General features: G+C 39.7%; 1 protein-coding gene across 2 annotated transcripts in view; it reads left to right on the forward strand.

Moving 5' to 3' along the window:
* The window catches only part of epg5 (ectopic P-granules autophagy protein 5 homolog (C. elegans)), a 124,358-nt gene extending 116,061 nt beyond the window's left edge, over positions 1-8,297 (forward strand). For both annotated transcript variants that reach the window (XM_028805745.2, XM_051930026.1), the window contains exons 44-45: positions 4,332-4,446; positions 5,567-8,297. In XM_028805745.2, coding sequence (XP_028661578.2) covers positions 4,332-4,446; positions 5,567-5,749 — 298 coding nt within the window. In that variant the 3' untranslated portion in view covers positions 5,750-8,297. The remainder of the gene's footprint in view (positions 1-4,331; positions 4,447-5,566) is intronic.
* Positions 8,298-17,501: the final 9,204 nt, after the last annotated feature.

Here is a 17,501-nt window from a genome sequence, read left to right on the forward strand (position 1 = left end):
GTTACATATGGTAAACAAAATACTAGGTCTGCAGTGCTATGTGCCGTCTCTGTACTGCAAGAAGGATATGAAAGATGCTAGACTAATTTCGGGAGTATTGGTCATGAACTCAGGAGAAAGATTGAAGGAATTTAGTCTTTTCACCTTAAGCAAGGTGGGATTAAACATTGGCATCAGAGAAATGTTTAAATTGTAAAAAGAACTGGTAAAGAGTTGCAAATGATAGCGAGTGGTGCTGCCTCCCTCAGATACAGCTTCATAAATTCATATCTTGCTCCTGGCCATTGTCAGTGGGGTTTTTCTCTGACATTGCCAAAGATGCAGAGTTAATAATTCCACATTGGCTCTAATATGTATATGAATGTGTGTGTGCGATTAGACCATACAATGGACTTACACCCTGTCCAGGGCTGTTTTCTACCCTGGCACCCCATGACCCTGTATTGGATTAAGCAGGATTAAGATTGTTCTGTAAGAACTGCTAAAATGAATGGCAGCTTTTATTTCAGTATAATACATTTAACAAAAATATATTGAAACAGGGGGCGGCACGGTGGCGCAGTGGGTAGCGCTGCTGCCTCGCAGTTGGAAGACCTGGGGACCTGGGTTCGCTTCCCGGGTCCTCCCTGCGTGGAGTTTGCATGTTCTCCCCGTGTCTGCGTGGGTTTCCTCCGGGCGCTCCGGTTTCCTCCCACAGTCCAAAGACATGCACTTTAGGTGGATTGGCGATTCTAAATTGGCCCTAGTGTGTGTTTGGTGTGTGGGTGTGTTTGTGTGTGTCCTGTGGTGGGTTGGCACCCTGCCCGGGATTGGTTCCCTGCCTTGTGCCCTGTGTTGGCTGGGATTGGCTCCAGCAGACCCCCGTGACCCTGTGTTCGGATTCAGCGGGTTGGAAAATGGATGGATGGATATTGAAACAGATAGAAATTATTTTTAAGTTTTTGCAAAATATTTCCTCACTCACAGAGCAGCTTACCTACAGCAGTTAGGGTATTTGAAAGCATCATATATGTTGACTTGACATTATTTTAGCAATGTCAGTAAAATATTTATTAAAGAGCTGTGTTGAACTGAATGACTTACAGTATAATCATTTAAGAAAATTAATAGTCTTTTGTTATTTTTTCATATACCCTAAGTTCTTGTCTATAAGCCGCGGCTTATCTAAGGAAAAAAGTTGTGAAAATGAAAAAATAGAATATCGGCTTATACATAAATCCGGCTTATACAGTAATCCCTCCTCCATCGCGGGGGTTGCGTTCCAGAGCCACCCGCGAAATAAGAAAATCCGCGAAGTAGAAATCATATGTTTATATGGTTATTTTTATATTGTCATGCTTGGGTCACAGGTTTGCGCAGAAACACAGGAGGTTATAGAGACAGGAACGTTATTCAAACACTGCAAACAAACATTTGTCTCTTTTTCAAAAGTTTAAACTGTGCTCCATGACAAGACAGAGATGACAGTTCTGTCTCACAATTAAAAGAATGCAAACATATCTTCCTCTTCAAAGGAGTGCGTGTCAGGAGCACAGAATGTCACATAGATAGAGAAAATAATCTGTAGCAAACAAATCAATGGTGCTGTTTGGCTTTTAAGTATGTGAAGCACCGCGGCACAAAGCTGTTGAAGGCGGCAGCTCACACCCCCTCCGTCAGGAGGAGAGAGAGAGAGACAGAGTTTGTTTTTCAGTCAAAAATCAATACGTGCCCTTCGAGCTTTTAAGTATGCAAAGCACCGTGCAGCATGTCGTTTAAGGAAGCAGCTGCACAAAAGATAGCACCGTGAAGATAATCTTTCAGCATTTTTAGACGAGCGTCCGTATCGTCTAGGTGTGCGAACAGCCCCCCTGCTCAATCCCCATACGTCAGGATCACAGATAGTCAGCGCAAGAGAGAGAGAAAAGTAAGCAATCTAGCTTCTCAGCCATCTGCCAATAGCGTCCCTTGTATGAAATCAACTGGGCAAACCAACTGAGGAAGCATGTACCAGAAATTAAAAGACCCATTGTCCGCAGAAATCCGCGAAACAGCAAAAAATCCGCGATATATATTTAAATATGCTTACATATAAAATCACAATTTAAATGACCGCTACGCGCGCGTGTTGACTCGGCGACGCCCAGAGCAGAAAGAACGCGCTCCGGCCACTCCAACCGCGCCATGCGGGGAGTGAGAGAGACGCCAATATCTCACACTCTCTCCCCCCTTAAAGAAATTAAATGGGTGCGAGTGAGACCACTGACCTCCCTCCCTTCTATTAGTTATAGGTTATAGTACGTTCGGCTTATCTATGATAAGATTTTATTTTAAAAATTCGTATGATTTTTGGTCTCCGGCTTATACACGAGTCCGGCTTATAGACAAGAACCTAGGGTAATTAAATTCAGTCGCATCTTCATGTCAGGGTCAAAGAGAACAGCTTTGTTTATCTGGGTGGTTGCTACTCCACTGAAAACAATATACAGTCATATGAAAAAGTTTGGCAACCCCTCTTAATTCTTTGGATTTTTGTTTATCCTTGGCTGAGCTTTCAAAATAGCAACTTCCTTTTAATATATGACATGCCTTATCGAAACAGTAGTATTTCAGCAGTGACATTAAGTTTATTGGATTAACAGAAAATATGCAATATGCATCATAACAAAATTAGACAGGTGCATAAATTTGGGCACCCCAACAGAGATATTAGATCAATACTTAGTTGAGCCTCCTTTTGCAAGTATAACAGCCTCTAGACGCCTCCTATAGCCTTTGATGAGTGTCTAGATTCTGGATGGAGGTAAATGTAATGAATTATTATTATTATTATTATTATTTTTGACCATTCTTCCATACAAAATCTCTCCAGTTCAGTTAAATTTGATGGCTGCCGAGCATGGATAGCCTGCTTCAAATCATCCCATAGATTTTCGATGATATTCAAGTCATGGGACTGTGACGGCCATTCCAGAACATTGTACTTCTCCCTCTGCATGAATGGTTTTGTAGATTTCGAACTGTGTTTTGGGTCATTGTCTTGTTGGAATATCCAACCCCTGCGTAACTTGTGACTGATGCTTGAACATTATCCTGAAGAATTTGTTGATATTGGGTTGAATTCATCTGACCCTCGACTTTAACAAGGGCCCCAGTCCATGAACTAGCCACACAGCCCCACAGCATGATGGAACCTCCACCAAATTTGACAGTAGGTAGCAGGTGTTTTTCTTGGAATGCGGTATTCTTCTTCCGCCATGCAAAGCGCTTTTTGTTATGACCAAATAACTCAATGTTGGTCTCATCAGTTAAAGCACTTTGTTCCAAAATGAATCTGGCTTGTCTAAATGAGCATTTACATACAACAATCGACTCTGTTTGTGGCGTGAGTGCAGAAAGAGCTTCTTTCTCATCACCCTGCCATATAGATGTTCTTTGTGCAAATTGTGCTGAATTGTAGAACGATGTGCAGATACACCATCTGCAGCAAGATGTCCTTGCAGGTCTTTGGAGGTGATCTGTGGGTTGTCTGTAACCATTCTCACAATCCTGCTCATATGCCGCTCCTGTATTTTTCTTGGCCTGCCAGACCTGCTGAGTTTAACAGCAACTGTGCCTGTGGCCTTCCATTTCCTGATTACATTCCTTAGAGTTGAAACTGGCAGTTTAAACCTCTGAGATAGCTTTTTGTAGCCTTCCCCTAAACCATGAGACTGAACAATCTTTGTTTTCAGATCTTTTGAGAGTTGCTTTGAGGATCCCATGCTGTCACTCTTCAGAAGAGAGTCAAAGGGAAGCACAACCTGCAATTGACCACCTTAAATACGTTTTCTCATGTTTGGACACACCTATGAAGTTCAAGGCTTAACAAGCTAATCCAACCAATTTGGTGTTGCAAGTAATCAGTATTGAGCAATGACATACATTCAAATCAGCAAAATTACAAGGGGACCCACATTTATGCACAGCCAGTTTTTTACATTTGATTTAATTTCATACAATAAAATTCTGCTTCACTAAAAATCTTTGTTCGGGAAACATCTCAGTATTCCTAGGAAATGAAAGACATACCACTGTTATCTTTTTTGTTGAAAGTAGAGTCAATTATTATGCTGGCTGAGATGGGTTCCCAAACTTTTTCATATGACTGTACGTGCTTGTTAAAAATGTAAAACAACTAGGCATTATAGAACCCTGTAAAGTGAGTGATGCTTATTTTTAAAGCATTTCTTGGCAGATCACAAACTTCTCAGAAATAACCAGTGTTGGCAGATTAATGCTAAAACATTTTGGCCTATTGAATGTACTACGTCAGGTTAACCTCTTAAACACTGATCATTTCTAATCTGCAGATTTCGAGTGGTGGCCCGAAGCATGTCTACATTCCTATTAGTACAGGTCCCTTCAGAAGAGAGACTACGACTTCAGCCAGGAACTGATTTACAGCTTACATCAAAAGCACAGCAGGTGTGTTGGCCACTGAATATTTTTATAAGTAATTTTTTATAACCCATTTAATGTGACAAATATACAAAAATAGAGACTATCAGGAACAGGGCAAATACTTTTTCAACGCATAACTTTAAAATCGCACATAATAAATGAATGTGCTGTGGCACCACAGTTCACAGCAACAGTTCGAAAATTGAGGGACCAAAAGAGCCACAGTACTACAAAGTGTTGTCCCTGAATGAACAACATAGAATAAAACTGTCCCACAGGTTAAAATAATTGCAGATCCCTGCCTTAATACCTTAAATGTTTAACTGATTACAAAAAAGATGCAACTTTTAGAAAAAAAGTTAACATTACAGCCCTATTTCAAGTGCAACAGTTTATAGATTTATATTTATTAATGTTTCCATAATTTAGAAATAAGATGCATATCAAATTCATTGTATTGACTTGTGTCTTGGTCCTTTAAGCAGAGCTGGTCAGCCTATTAAATGACGTAGGTGGTCGCCATTTAGGTAAGTTATGGGGTGTGGATCCTGAGGGGGAACCCATATGAGCTTTGGCCATCACTACCTTTAACTGTTTCACTAAATTGATTGTGTTAGCCACTTTAGTTGGTATTGTGCAAAAGCAAATCTTGCATATATGCGTGCATGTTATTGCATGGTGTTGTGTCCCTATTTGCCACAAAGCCAAAATAATTTTAGATGCCATTCCGGCTGCCCTTGTTGTCAGTTAAGCGTCCTAGTAAAGGTTCTGAAGCCACTGACGTTTCCATGCTAACACCTTTTAGTGGGTGGAAATAGGGTTACATCTCTATCAATTGCAAACCGAAAGAAAGTACATTCATAATGGAGGCTGCAAAATAAATACCATGCAAAATTAATATCAGAATAATTTTCAAATGTTAAAATTGATACTTATCAATATTTTGATACTTTCAACAAACCCTAGGTGCTGCAACCAAGTATTAAAATTATGGGAAAAAATTTAATTCTCATAAGGTGATACCTTATTTGGGTAACTTTGTTCCTTAAATATAGAATTATGACTGAATAATGTGCTCATTCAGATTTCCCTTTGTGTAATATTTTAAGTAAATGTTAATGATTTGTACTTTTCCTTTTCTCAGGCACTGGATGTTTTGGAATCAATGCCTTCAAATAAGCAGTATGCTGATTTTCAACAATCAATCAGTCACGCCACCCAATTTATTAGACATCCTGGCCACTGTTTACAGGATGGTACTCGACTTCTGGCCCTGCTTATTAACTCACTATATCCGGATATTTACTATCTCAATATAATACGATAGCTAAAATGGCTTCTTGTATAGACAAGCACTTTTAATTGAATTGATAAACTTCTTTAAAAACAGTGTTTGAGTTAAAGAAGCCTAGCAGAAGCACTTGTGGTTTTGTTTGTTTTTTTTATATGTACATAAAGATTGTTGCCCTTGTTGAACATCATTTCCTCTTTCTGGAAAAAAAATGTTATGGTCTATTGCACAGGTTTTAGATATGCTTGGTTTTTACCGCACATCTAAAACTTAGTAATTGAGAACTGACTTTTTTGCCACACATGATTTACAGCTTCTGGTGAATTTCTTTAAAGATTGCTATTCTTACTCACTTGTTTTAATGTTCACGATAAGCAGTATTCAGTTATCTGTTTTTATGTTTGAACCTAAGCTTTATTATAAATTTTCAATCACTGAGTGGCAATATATTCTTACTACGTTAGAATAACAAATTCACTTTATATTGTAAAATATTAAAGTATACAGCTCAAAAATGAAAAACTGAGATGCAATGACCAATTTTGTGAATGGCAAGCACCCAAACTTTGCTCAGTTACAACAGTGGTTTTGCAATCCTGTACACCAACTGTAAGTTTAATAATTCCTTTCCTGTGTTTTAACAAATTACTGTGCTTTCAGACTGTTTTCATATAAGACTAAATGATGTGAAACACTATTTATAATAGTACTTGTAATGGGGTTGGAGCAGGAAGAATATACAGAAGAAAGTGCATAATCATCAACACTATAGCAGTTGTCAGGAATAAAATATATAATTAAAATTATTCATTTTGACATTTGCTAGTTTTTCTTTGCTGCAAGAAGCTTTATGTTTGCAATCCTTGCAACGTTTTGAAAATTACATTTTTACTGTCTCATTTAGTACAGTATGGCCTCTAAAATGTATTCCTGACAAAAGTTTTGCTCCTTTACAGTTGAATGGTATTTACTGCTTTTTCAAAAATTAGGTAGGTTTTTCATTTTCTGAATGGTTATTTTATTGTGGAGGGTGTAGTGCATTGGCAACATTTAGTGGATTTGCTTTTAGAAATTTTAAAGTTGGTTTCATGAGCTAATATTTCACTTGAGTACAGTATTGTTGTCAAAGTTATATGTTTAAATACTGAAATAAGAGATTGGCAGATCTGACTTCATTTTTAAAAATGTATAACAGACAATCAGGAGGCAAACAAAGATAGAGTTCATTGAATCTGTATGTGATTTAATCTAGATTGGAATCTTAAGGGTTGTTAAACGAGCAGTATTATCTGTTTAAATGAATCTAATAAAAAATATATAATTTATATAAAATAAGTTATTGGGGGAGTGAGACAGCTTGGTTTATTTATTGAAGGAGATTTTTTAATGTGGCATCTTTAATCAGGCCTTTGTTTATTTCCTAGAATTTTCACCTAATAAAAAAGCTTTATGCTAGTCCTTTAGGTTTCACAATCACTTATTCACATATAATTTAATAAAAAAAAACAGCTTAAACAAGAATGAAATCATTCTTTTCACTGGTCACTGCTTTTTCATGTGTTTATAGGTGATACACAAAACCTGTTTTCATAAATGTCATTTGTGTAAAAGTGAAAAATATATAAACTGTTTTGTATTTTTTTGTTTCTTTTGTGAATTTGATTTAATGATCATTCCAGAAAAAAACTTTTAAATAAGTGTCTGATGATGTGAAAAAAATTATAGTGTGTAAAAAGTCTGTTAACATCTCCTAAAAGTGATGGAAAAGTAAGAATCCTTTTTATGATTTATGCATAATCTGTTCTCATGATAGGCCTTGCTTTTCAGGTTCTCTAGTTTATTTTAATTTGACTTTCTGCAAACATAACATTTAAAGTAGACAGAATTAACACTGAGCTAATGAAAATCTTGATATGTGCATGTATCAATTTTTATATATGTAATTCATTTTTGTTTTAAGTAATACAATGTTACTATCAAAATACTCAGTAATCTAATATCAAAGTTAAAATGTGGCTTGTCTTATAAAAAGAAATTTAGTACCTGACCTACCAGCACCATTCTGAGGACTACTAATTCAAGGTTTGAAACTTTTTTCCTTCAAAGCTTTATATGTTAATGTTGCATTTTGCCAAAAGCATTGAACAGTACAAATCATCAGAGGGCATATTCATAAATTACTGAACCATTTAATGCACTGATAAAGCAAAAAGATTTTTTTTATTACGTATTGTTTGCAATTAATGTTTTTGCCATTCAGAAATGAGACTTGATTATACCCAGTTTTTGTATACTTTTAGTATAAATTATTGTGCTCTGTTTATGAACAGATATTCTGAAAAATTAGCATTTGAAGTTAAAACTGGTACTGCTTATGTCAGCAGTTAATTGCACATAATATAGATGCAGTTTATTGCTGTGTCACACAATCTGTTTTTTGTGCCATTCTAGTGTGTTGAACTTGTCTACATTTTATTGTAATTATCCTTCAAACACCTGGTCATTTGAATATGTGTGGAAGAAGATTTTCACATTATTTGATGATCAAATTATGTGTTATATAATTAAAATAACTCTGGTTGCATTTTTGTTTATTGTGAATTATTAAACTATAGTTCTTTCAGTAGCTAACAAAGTAAGCATATGAAGTGAATACTCAATTAAATAGTTACAAGAATAACATATATCCAGTAACCTGGTTTCCAAATCCAAAGTTGCAGGGACCCTAAACTAGAAGGGTAGAACCTACAGTATTGGGCTACCAGACTTCGCAGGAGTACAATGACTCACATTACCCTGTTTCAGAAATCACATGCATACCTCTCAGATGTGCTTAAGTACTGGAGTGGAAGAAGAAAACTGTGGCAATCACTCCAACAATGTTTAAGTGCTCCACAAATGTTAGATTATTTGGGAATTGAACTCCAGTCTATGGAGCTGTGTTAAGGACGCTCACTCCACAGAAAACAAGTTACAGCCTATAAAAAGTATTCACCCATTGACAATGTAAATTAACACTTTACATTGAATCACTGTGGATTAAATTTGACTTTTTTGACATTGGTCAAAAGAAAAAGACTCTCTAATGATGAAGTGAAAACATTTTTGCAGAGTGGTCTAAATTAATTACAAATATAGAACAAAAAATAACATAACAGAAGTATTCAATGCCTTTAATTCAGTGTTTAGTAGATGCATTTGTGCCATCCATGACAGGCTCGAGTCTCTGTGCACTGGTCTCTCCCTTTCAGCTTTGCACATCGGCTCTTTGCCATTTTTACTTATTCTTCTTTGCAGAACTGTTTAGGCTTTTTCAGGTTGCATCAGAGTTATTCTGAAGGAACAGTATGTCAAGAGTGTTTTGGAGGTGAAAAGAGTGTCAGGCAGAGTAATGATTATGAAGCTGGAAATTGGAGGTGTGATGGTGAATGTTCTTATTGCATATGCACAGCAAGTTGGGTGTGCAATGGGTGAGAAAGAAGATTTTTGTAGTGAGTTGGATGAAGTGATGAACAGTGTACCCAAGGGACTGAAAGTGGTGATTGGAGCAGATTTCAATGGGCATGTTGGTGAAGGGAACAGTGAAGAAAAGGTGGTGATGGGTAGGTATGGTGTCAAGGAGAGGAATGAAGAAGGTCAGAGGATAGTGGATGTTGCCAAAAGGATGGACATGGCTGTGGTGAATACGTATTTTAAGAAGAGGGAGGAACATAGGGTTACGTACAAGAGTGGAGGAAGATGCACACAGGTAGATTACATCCTATGCAGAAGAGTTGATCTGAAGGAGATTGAAGACTGCAAAGTGGTGGCAGGGGAAAGTGTAGTTAAACACCATAGGATGGTGGTCTGTAGGATGACGTTGGAGATCAAGGAGAGGAAGAGTGAGGGCAGAGCCAAGGATCAAATGGTGGAAGTTGAAAAAGGAAGACTGCAAGGTTGAATTTAGGGAGAAGGTGAGACAGGCACTGGATGGCAGTGAAGAATTACCAGACAGCTGGGAAACTACAGCAGATGTAGTAAGGGTGACAGCAAGAAGTGTGCTTGGCGTGACCTCTGGAAAGAGGAAGGAGGTAAAGGAAACCTGGTGGTGGAATGAGGAAATATAGGAGAGTATACAGAGGAAGAGGATACAGAGGATGGCAAAGAAGAAGTGGGATAGTCAGAGAGATGCAGAAAGTAGACGAGAGTACAAGGAGATAAGGTGCAAGGTGAAGAGAGAGGTGGCGAAGGCTAAAGAAAAGGCGTATGATGAGCTGTATGAGAGGTTGGACACTAAGGAGGGAGAAAAGGACCTGTACTGATTGGCTAGACAGAGGGACCGAGCTGGGAAAGATATGCAGCAGGTTAGGATGATAAAGGATAAAGACGGAAACGTACTCACAAGCGAGGAGAGTGTGTTGAGCAGATGGAAAGAGTACTTTGAGAGGCTGATGAATGAAGAGAACGAGAGAGAGAAGAGGTTGGATGATGTGGAGATAGTGAATCAGGAAGTGCAACGATTAGCAAGGGGGAAGTAAGGACAGCTATGAAGAGAATGAAAAATGGAAAGGCCATTGGTCCAGATGACATACCTGTGGAAGCATTGAGGTGTTTAGGAGAGATGGCAGTGAAGTTTTTAACCAGATTGTTTAATGGAATCTTGGAAAGTGAGAGGATGCCTGAGGAGTGAAGAAGAAGTGTACTGGTGCCAATATTTAAGAATAAGGGGGATGTGCAGGACTGCAGTAACTACAGGGGAATAAAATTGATGAGCCACAGCATGAAGTTATGGGAAAGAGTAGTGGAAGCTAGGTTAAGAAGTGAGGTGATGATTAGTGAGCAGCAGTATGGTTTCATGCCAAGAAAGAGCACCACAGATGAAATGTTTGCTCTGAGGATGTTGATGGAGAAGTTTAGAGAAAGCCAGAAGGAGTTGCATTGCGTCTTTGTGGACCTGGAGAAAGCATATGACAGGGTGCCTCGAGAGGAGCTGTGGTATTGTATGAGGAAATCGGGAGTGGCAGGCAAGTACATAAGAGTTGTACAGGATATGTACGAGGGAAGTGTGACAGTGGTGAGGTCTGCGGTAGAACTGACAGATGAATTTAAGTTGGAGGTGGGATTACATCAGGGATCGGCTCTGAGCCCTTTCTTATTGCAGTGGTGATGGACAGGTTGACAGACGAGATTAGACAGGAGTTCCCGTGGACTATGATGTTTGCTGATGATATTGTGATCTGTAGTGATATTAGGGAGCAGGTTGAGGAGACCCTGGAGTGGTAGAGATATGCTCTAGAGAGGAGAGGAATGAAGGTCAGTAGGAACAAGACAGAATACATGTGTGTTAATGAAAGGGAGGTCAGTTGAATGGTGAGGATGCAAGGAGTAGAGTTGGCAAAGGTGGATGAGTTTAAATACTTGGGATCAACAGTACAGAGTAACAGGGATTGTGAAAGAGAGGTGAAAAAGAGTGCAGGCAGGGTGGACTGGGTGGAGAAGTGTGTCAGGAGTAATTTGTGATAGACGGGTATCAGCAAGAGTAAAAGGGAAGGTCTACAGGATGGTAGTGAAACCAGTTATGTTTTAATGGTTGGAGACGGTGGCACTGACCAGAAAGCAGGAGACAGAGCTGGAGGTGGCAGAGTTAAAGATGCTAAGATTTGCATCGAGTGTGATGAGGATGGACAGGATTAGAAATGAGGACATTAGAGGGACAGCTCAGGTTGGACAGTTGGAAGACAAAGTCAGAGAGGCGAGATTGCGTTGGTTTGAACATGTGCAGAGGAGAGATGCTGGGTATATTGGGAGAAGGATGCTAAGGATAGAGCTACCAGGGAAGAGGAAAAGAGGAAGGCCTAAGAGAAGGTTTATGGATGTGGTGAGAGAGAACATGCAGGTGATGTTGGTAACAGAACAAGATGCAGAGGACAGAAAGATATGGAAGAAGATGATCCGCTGTGGCGACCCCTACCAGGAGCAGCCAAAAGAAGAAGATGATAGCTAGTAAGTTTTAATCCTTAAATAGTATATCTAATGTGATACAAATAGAATGTGGCTTTGCAAACCATACAACCTGTTACTGATAGATGTGTAGTTTCAGGCAGCACATAAACTTGTAGTTACACTTGATTCTCTTCTTAGCCAGCTCATTGTCTGCATAGGGCCAGACAGATTATGGCTACTGAGAAAGAGAGAGAGTTTTCTCAGGGTGTAAAATGGCAGAGAGAGAGAGAGCAAGTCTCCTCCTCCTCTTGCTGTCACTCTGTACCTCCTGACTCCCCTTTGAAACAGGTCAAGCACAACACCTCATACCAGCTTTGTTCCTGTCAGAATTTTGTTGAGTTTCAAACAATCAAAGAAATGGTGCAGGTAATTAACTCGTAAACTTGTCCCCCTTTGGCAATTCCATAGCATAAGTTAAGGTTTGGGGGTTATTATGTGGTATAAACGGTTAAGATTAGGACTAATGTAAGGTTAAAGGTTAGTGTCATGAGTGGTGTTGTAGATGTGCGGTGTGGCTCTGCACTTGGATACTTCTTCATCTACCCACACAAACACCTCGTACGGGGCTCTCCGTGCTTAGAGCGTCTTGCATCCGGTAAAATAACACTGGTGCTTATTGTCCCCTTGCAACTTGTGTGTCTTGTTCAGGGTGATTATAATTTCAGTAAAATTAGTGACCCAAGTGTGATACCATCTTCCAAATCGACAGAGCTTGAATGAGGATGAGTTTTCAGAGTTCAGTTAAAGGGTGCAACTGCTTTTGTAATAGGGAAAGTTTCATTAATGCTGGATTTTAAACAGAAGATTGTAACAGTGTTCAGCGTGAGAGTGTTAGGGTCCAGTGATGGCCCTGCTGCTGCTGATAACAGGTGCTGACCTTGTAGGCCACAATTAATCTTTCTGGTGTCATCAAGTTATGTTCACAGTGGAGCTGTTAGTATGAGACCCAGTTTAAGAAGAAGAAGATTGTAACAGTGTTCAGTGTGTGAGCTTGTTAGGGTCCAATGATGGCCCAGCTGAGGCTGATAACAGAGTTGCTGACCTTATAGGTCACCCATCTTTTGAGATGAAGACCTGTCTCTCCTTATTTGCTGGTCAAGAGCCCACATTTTTGATTTTGTTTGTTGTTGTCCAGCATTGGTCACTATAGATGCCTGTTCTTTCAGAAACATTTTTATCATCACTCTCCATGAAGATATGGGATTCAAAAAGAATGTGGCCATCACTACAAACTACATGGGGTAAGTAACATATAAAAAAATCTAATTTTTGAGTGGAGTATTCTTTTAACTGTATCACTGGATTATATGAGTCCCACTCTTTGCATTAAATCTTTAACTTGAATTTAATTACCTGAACAAAATTTATTTTTTTTTAAAAAAGGTTCTGCTGATTGCTCATTTCAAATATGATTTTAATGGCTTTTTTTTTACATTCCATTATTCTAAGAATACTGCATCACTGAAATGAATTTCAAAGAAACCACTGCGACCTTGAACATAAAAAATAACCTACTAATTTCAAAATGTGCACACTAGAGGGTGCTCTCTGCAAATGTTATCCGGTATCTGTTACTGGTTCGTAAGGAAAAACGTGAAATGCATTGTGTAATGTCTTGTTGCAATGTGCATATCTGCTGTCATTTACAAGGTTACATTTTAAATTGTTCCTTTAGTGTCCACCATTGTGAGCCTCTTATGACCCAATGACGCGACCGTACTGTAAAATAACACTGATGCTTATTGTCCCTTGTCACTGATCTGATTTCAGTAAGATTAGTGACCAAGTGTGATACCATCCTCCCACTACACAGAGCTTGAATGAGGATGAGTGTTCAGGGTTCATTTAAAGGGTGCAACTGCTTTTGAAATAGGGAAAGTTTCATTAATGCTGGATTTTAAACAGAAGATTGTAACAGTGTTCAGCGTGAGAGTGTTAGGGTCCAGTGATGGCCCTGCTGCTGCTGATAACAGGTGCTGACCTTGTAGGCCACAATTAATCTTTCTGGTATCATCAAGTTATGTTCACAGTGGAGCTGTTAGTATGAGACCCAGTGACATGAAGGCTCAGCCCAGTCTCAATTACAGTGGTGCCAGAAGTGGGATGCTCTTCCACAAGAACCTTTCATTTAAGCATTAGTTATGGTGCTGTCTCTCAAGGTTCCTGATCAGTTTCTTTGGTTATCCTGATGTTGTCTTGTAAAAAAAAAAAAATTAAATCTGATGTTAGAACAAATGTAATTTTAAATCTAACATTGTTAGATTTGTGGCAAACTACTGTAAGGTGCTTCAAATCAAATCACTGTTGCATTTTGTTTATTGATGTATTGGCATTATATCACATTTATTATATAACTAGCTGTGTAAGCCTGTGTGTGCTGTAAAAAGTACAGGGTCCTAGAAACTATTGAAATCGTCAGGAAAAAAAATTGAAATGTAGAGATGTCAGGTACTTAAAAGGAACTACTCTGGGCGTCTCTCTCCTAGGAGGTTTCATTCATTCATTCATTCATTCATGCTTGCATCACTTGTGTAGTAGTGGCTAAGCGACTTTGTCTTTCTTCGGAAGTTTCGTTTTGCCGACATGCTGGCCTCACTTGCGTATCCTCAGAGGTGTAGCCCTTACCCTGTCTCCACCTCTCACTTCTGGGCCAGACAGACACACACACACACTTCCATGCGTAGATGTTTGTATACAAGATTTGTTGCTGCTAGGTTATGGCAAATGTGTTCTAAAATTTTACACGTACAAAAGATCTAAGTTTTGGAGTATGGTGGTTATCGTCCCTAGTCATGACGGTAGACCGTGATTATATGTTATTAGCACATACAAGTAAGCATGTCACTGAACTTTATACATGCCTGTGTTGCTTGATTGGACTGGCACCCTCTCTTGGGTCGATTCCTGCACAGTACCAATAGCAGTTTTTATGGGTAGCATAGAGGTTGGCACGGCTTCTTCGCTTCCCCAGTCACTGGGGTTCAATTTCCAACTTGAAAACTCCCTACATGTGTGGAGTATGTGAATTTCCCCTTGAGATTAATAAAGTATGCTATCTGTCTATCCATCTGTCCATCCAATTATTCAAGGTTCACCCTACATTCCAGAGAAATGTGTATTTGGTTCATGAACACCTCCAAATGAGTTTGGGTGTGTGCAGGAGTGCCTGTGCTGAACTAACGGGCCTTTCATTCTCATTCATGTAAATATTTAGACTCTTAGTTGAGCACTTTTGGAAACAATTACACCGTCAGGTTATCTTGGCTAAGTCTCCACAAGCTCTGCACACCTGAATGTGGACAGTTTTTCACATTTTTCCAAGCAGATCTTCTCAATCTTTGCCAGATTGGATGAGGCGTGTTTGTAAACTGCCATCTTCAGGTTCAGACGTTCTCTGGGTTTTAAGTCTGAACCCACCTCATGTGATTGTGATGAGTAAAAGAAGAACCCATGTATCTTGACTGTCAAGAAAAAGTTGTAGTTGTTTTTTGAAATATTCCAGCATGTGTTGGATATCCATCCATTTTCCAACCCGCTGAATCCGAACACAGGGTCACGGGGGTCTGCTGGAGCCAATCCCAGCCAACACAGGGCACAAGGCAAGGAACCAATCCTGAGCAGGGTGCCAACCCACCGCAGTGTGTTGGATATATAAAGTGTTATTTTTGCCTCTCAATGTGAATTTTCCTGCCCTTTTCTAGTGGATGAAGCAGGTTCAGAAAATGGAAGGATAGACAGATTTGTGTAGCTAGAATGAGTAGTGGATACATATGAGGGACATGGTGGCTGCAGGTGAGGTAAACTAAAGGCTTTCCTAATTTATCAGTGAACATTCAAATGCAGGTAATAAAGCTGTGATGTTTGGAGGTGACATGAGGAATGGCAAAAAGGGAGGAGTAGCGAAAATCAGTCAAAAAAATACAGCGCTGGGCAAGATACTTGAAAATGCAACTTGCACACGATAAGACAAATGTAAATTTTAGATGGACAACATCCATGAAACAAATGAGCTAACTGAGAGCAAACTGGCCAGATGTGCCCAAATGGCAATCGGACGACTCCCCTCATCATTCCTTTGTCATTTGCAGTAGAACATTTAGCACAGCATAAGATTGACTTTTTTGAAATTAAGGTCATTTTTTTCTACAATCTTAACCTGCTGATAATTTGGCCCTGATGCTTGCTTTGGTTGAATAAAGTCATATTTAGTCATTTTGCAAAATAACAAGTCTCAAGTTAATTACAATTGCTGCCTATGGAGCACAAACATAAAACTTGCCAGATACAGTGCATCCAGAAAGTATTCACAGCGCATCACTTTTTCCACATTTTGTTATGTTACAGCCTTATTCCAAAATGGATTAAATTCATTTTTTTCCTCAGAATTCTACACACAACACCCCATAATGACCACGTGAAAAAAGTTTACTTGAGGTTTTTGCAAATTTATTAAAAATAAAAAAATTGAGAAAGCACATGTACATAAGTATTCACAGCCTTTGCCATGAAGCTTGAAATTGAGCTCAGGTGCATCCTGTTTCCCCTGATCATCCTTGAGATGTTTCTGCAGCTTAATTGGAGTCCACCTGTGGTAAATTCAGTTGACTGGACATGATTTGTAAAGGCACACACCTGTCTATATAAGGTCCCACAGTTGACAGTTCATGTCAGAGCACAAACCAAGCATGAAGTCAAAGGAATTGTCTGTAGACCTCCGAGACAGGATTGTCTCGAGGCACAAATCTGGGGAAGGTTACAGAAAAATTTCTGCTGCTTTGAAGGTCCCAATGAGCACAGTGGCCTCCATCATCCGTAAGTGGAAGAAGTTCGAAACCACCAGGACTCTTCCTAGAGCTGCCCGGCCATCTAAACTGAGCGATCGGGGGAGAAGGGCCTTAGTCAGGGAGGTGACCAAGAACCTGATGGTCACTCTGTTAGAGCTCCAGAGGTCCTCTGTGGAGAGAGGAGAACCTTCCAGAAGGACAACCATCTCTGCAGCAATCCACCAATCTGGCCTGTACGATATAGTGGCCAGACGGAAGCCACTCCTTAGTAAAAGGCACATGGCAGCCTGCCTGGAGTTTGCCAAAAGGCACCTGAAGGACTCTCAGACCATGAGAAAGAAAATTCTCTGGTCTGATGAGACAAAGATTGAACTCTTTGGTGTGAATGCCAGGCGTCACGTTTGGAGGAAACCAGGCACCGCTCATCACCAGGCCAATACCATCCCTACAGTGAAGCATGGTGGTGGCAGCATCATGCTGTGGGGATGTTTTCAGCGGCAGGAACTGGGAGACTAGTCAGGATAAAGGGAAAGATGACTGCAGCAATGTACAGAGACATCCTGGATGAAAACCTGCTCCAGAGCGCTCTTGACCTCAGACTGGGGCGACGGTTCATCTTTCATCAGGACAACGACCCTAAGCACACAGCCAAGATATCAAAGGAGTGGCTTCAGGACAACTCTGTGAATGTCCTTGAGTGGCCCAGCCAGAGCCCAGACTTGAATCTGATTGAACATCTCTGGAGAGATCTTAAAATGGCTGTGCACCGACGCTTCCCATCCAACCTGATGGAGCTTGAGAGGTGCTGCAAAGAGGAATGGGCGAAACTGGCCAAGGATAGGTGTGCCAAGCTTGTGGCATCATTTTCAAAAAGACTTGAGGCTGTAATTGCTGCCAAAGGTGCATCAACAAAGTATTGAGCAAAGGCTGTGAATACTTATGTGCATGTGCTTTCTCAGTTTTTTTATTTTTAATAAATTTGCAAAAACCTCAAGTGAACTTTTTTCACGTTGTCATTATGG

This window comes from Erpetoichthys calabaricus, chromosome 7 (genome assembly GCF_900747795.2).
Source record: "Erpetoichthys calabaricus chromosome 7, fErpCal1.3, whole genome shotgun sequence".
Taxonomy (NCBI): Eukaryota; Metazoa; Chordata; class Cladistia; order Polypteriformes; family Polypteridae; genus Erpetoichthys; species Erpetoichthys calabaricus.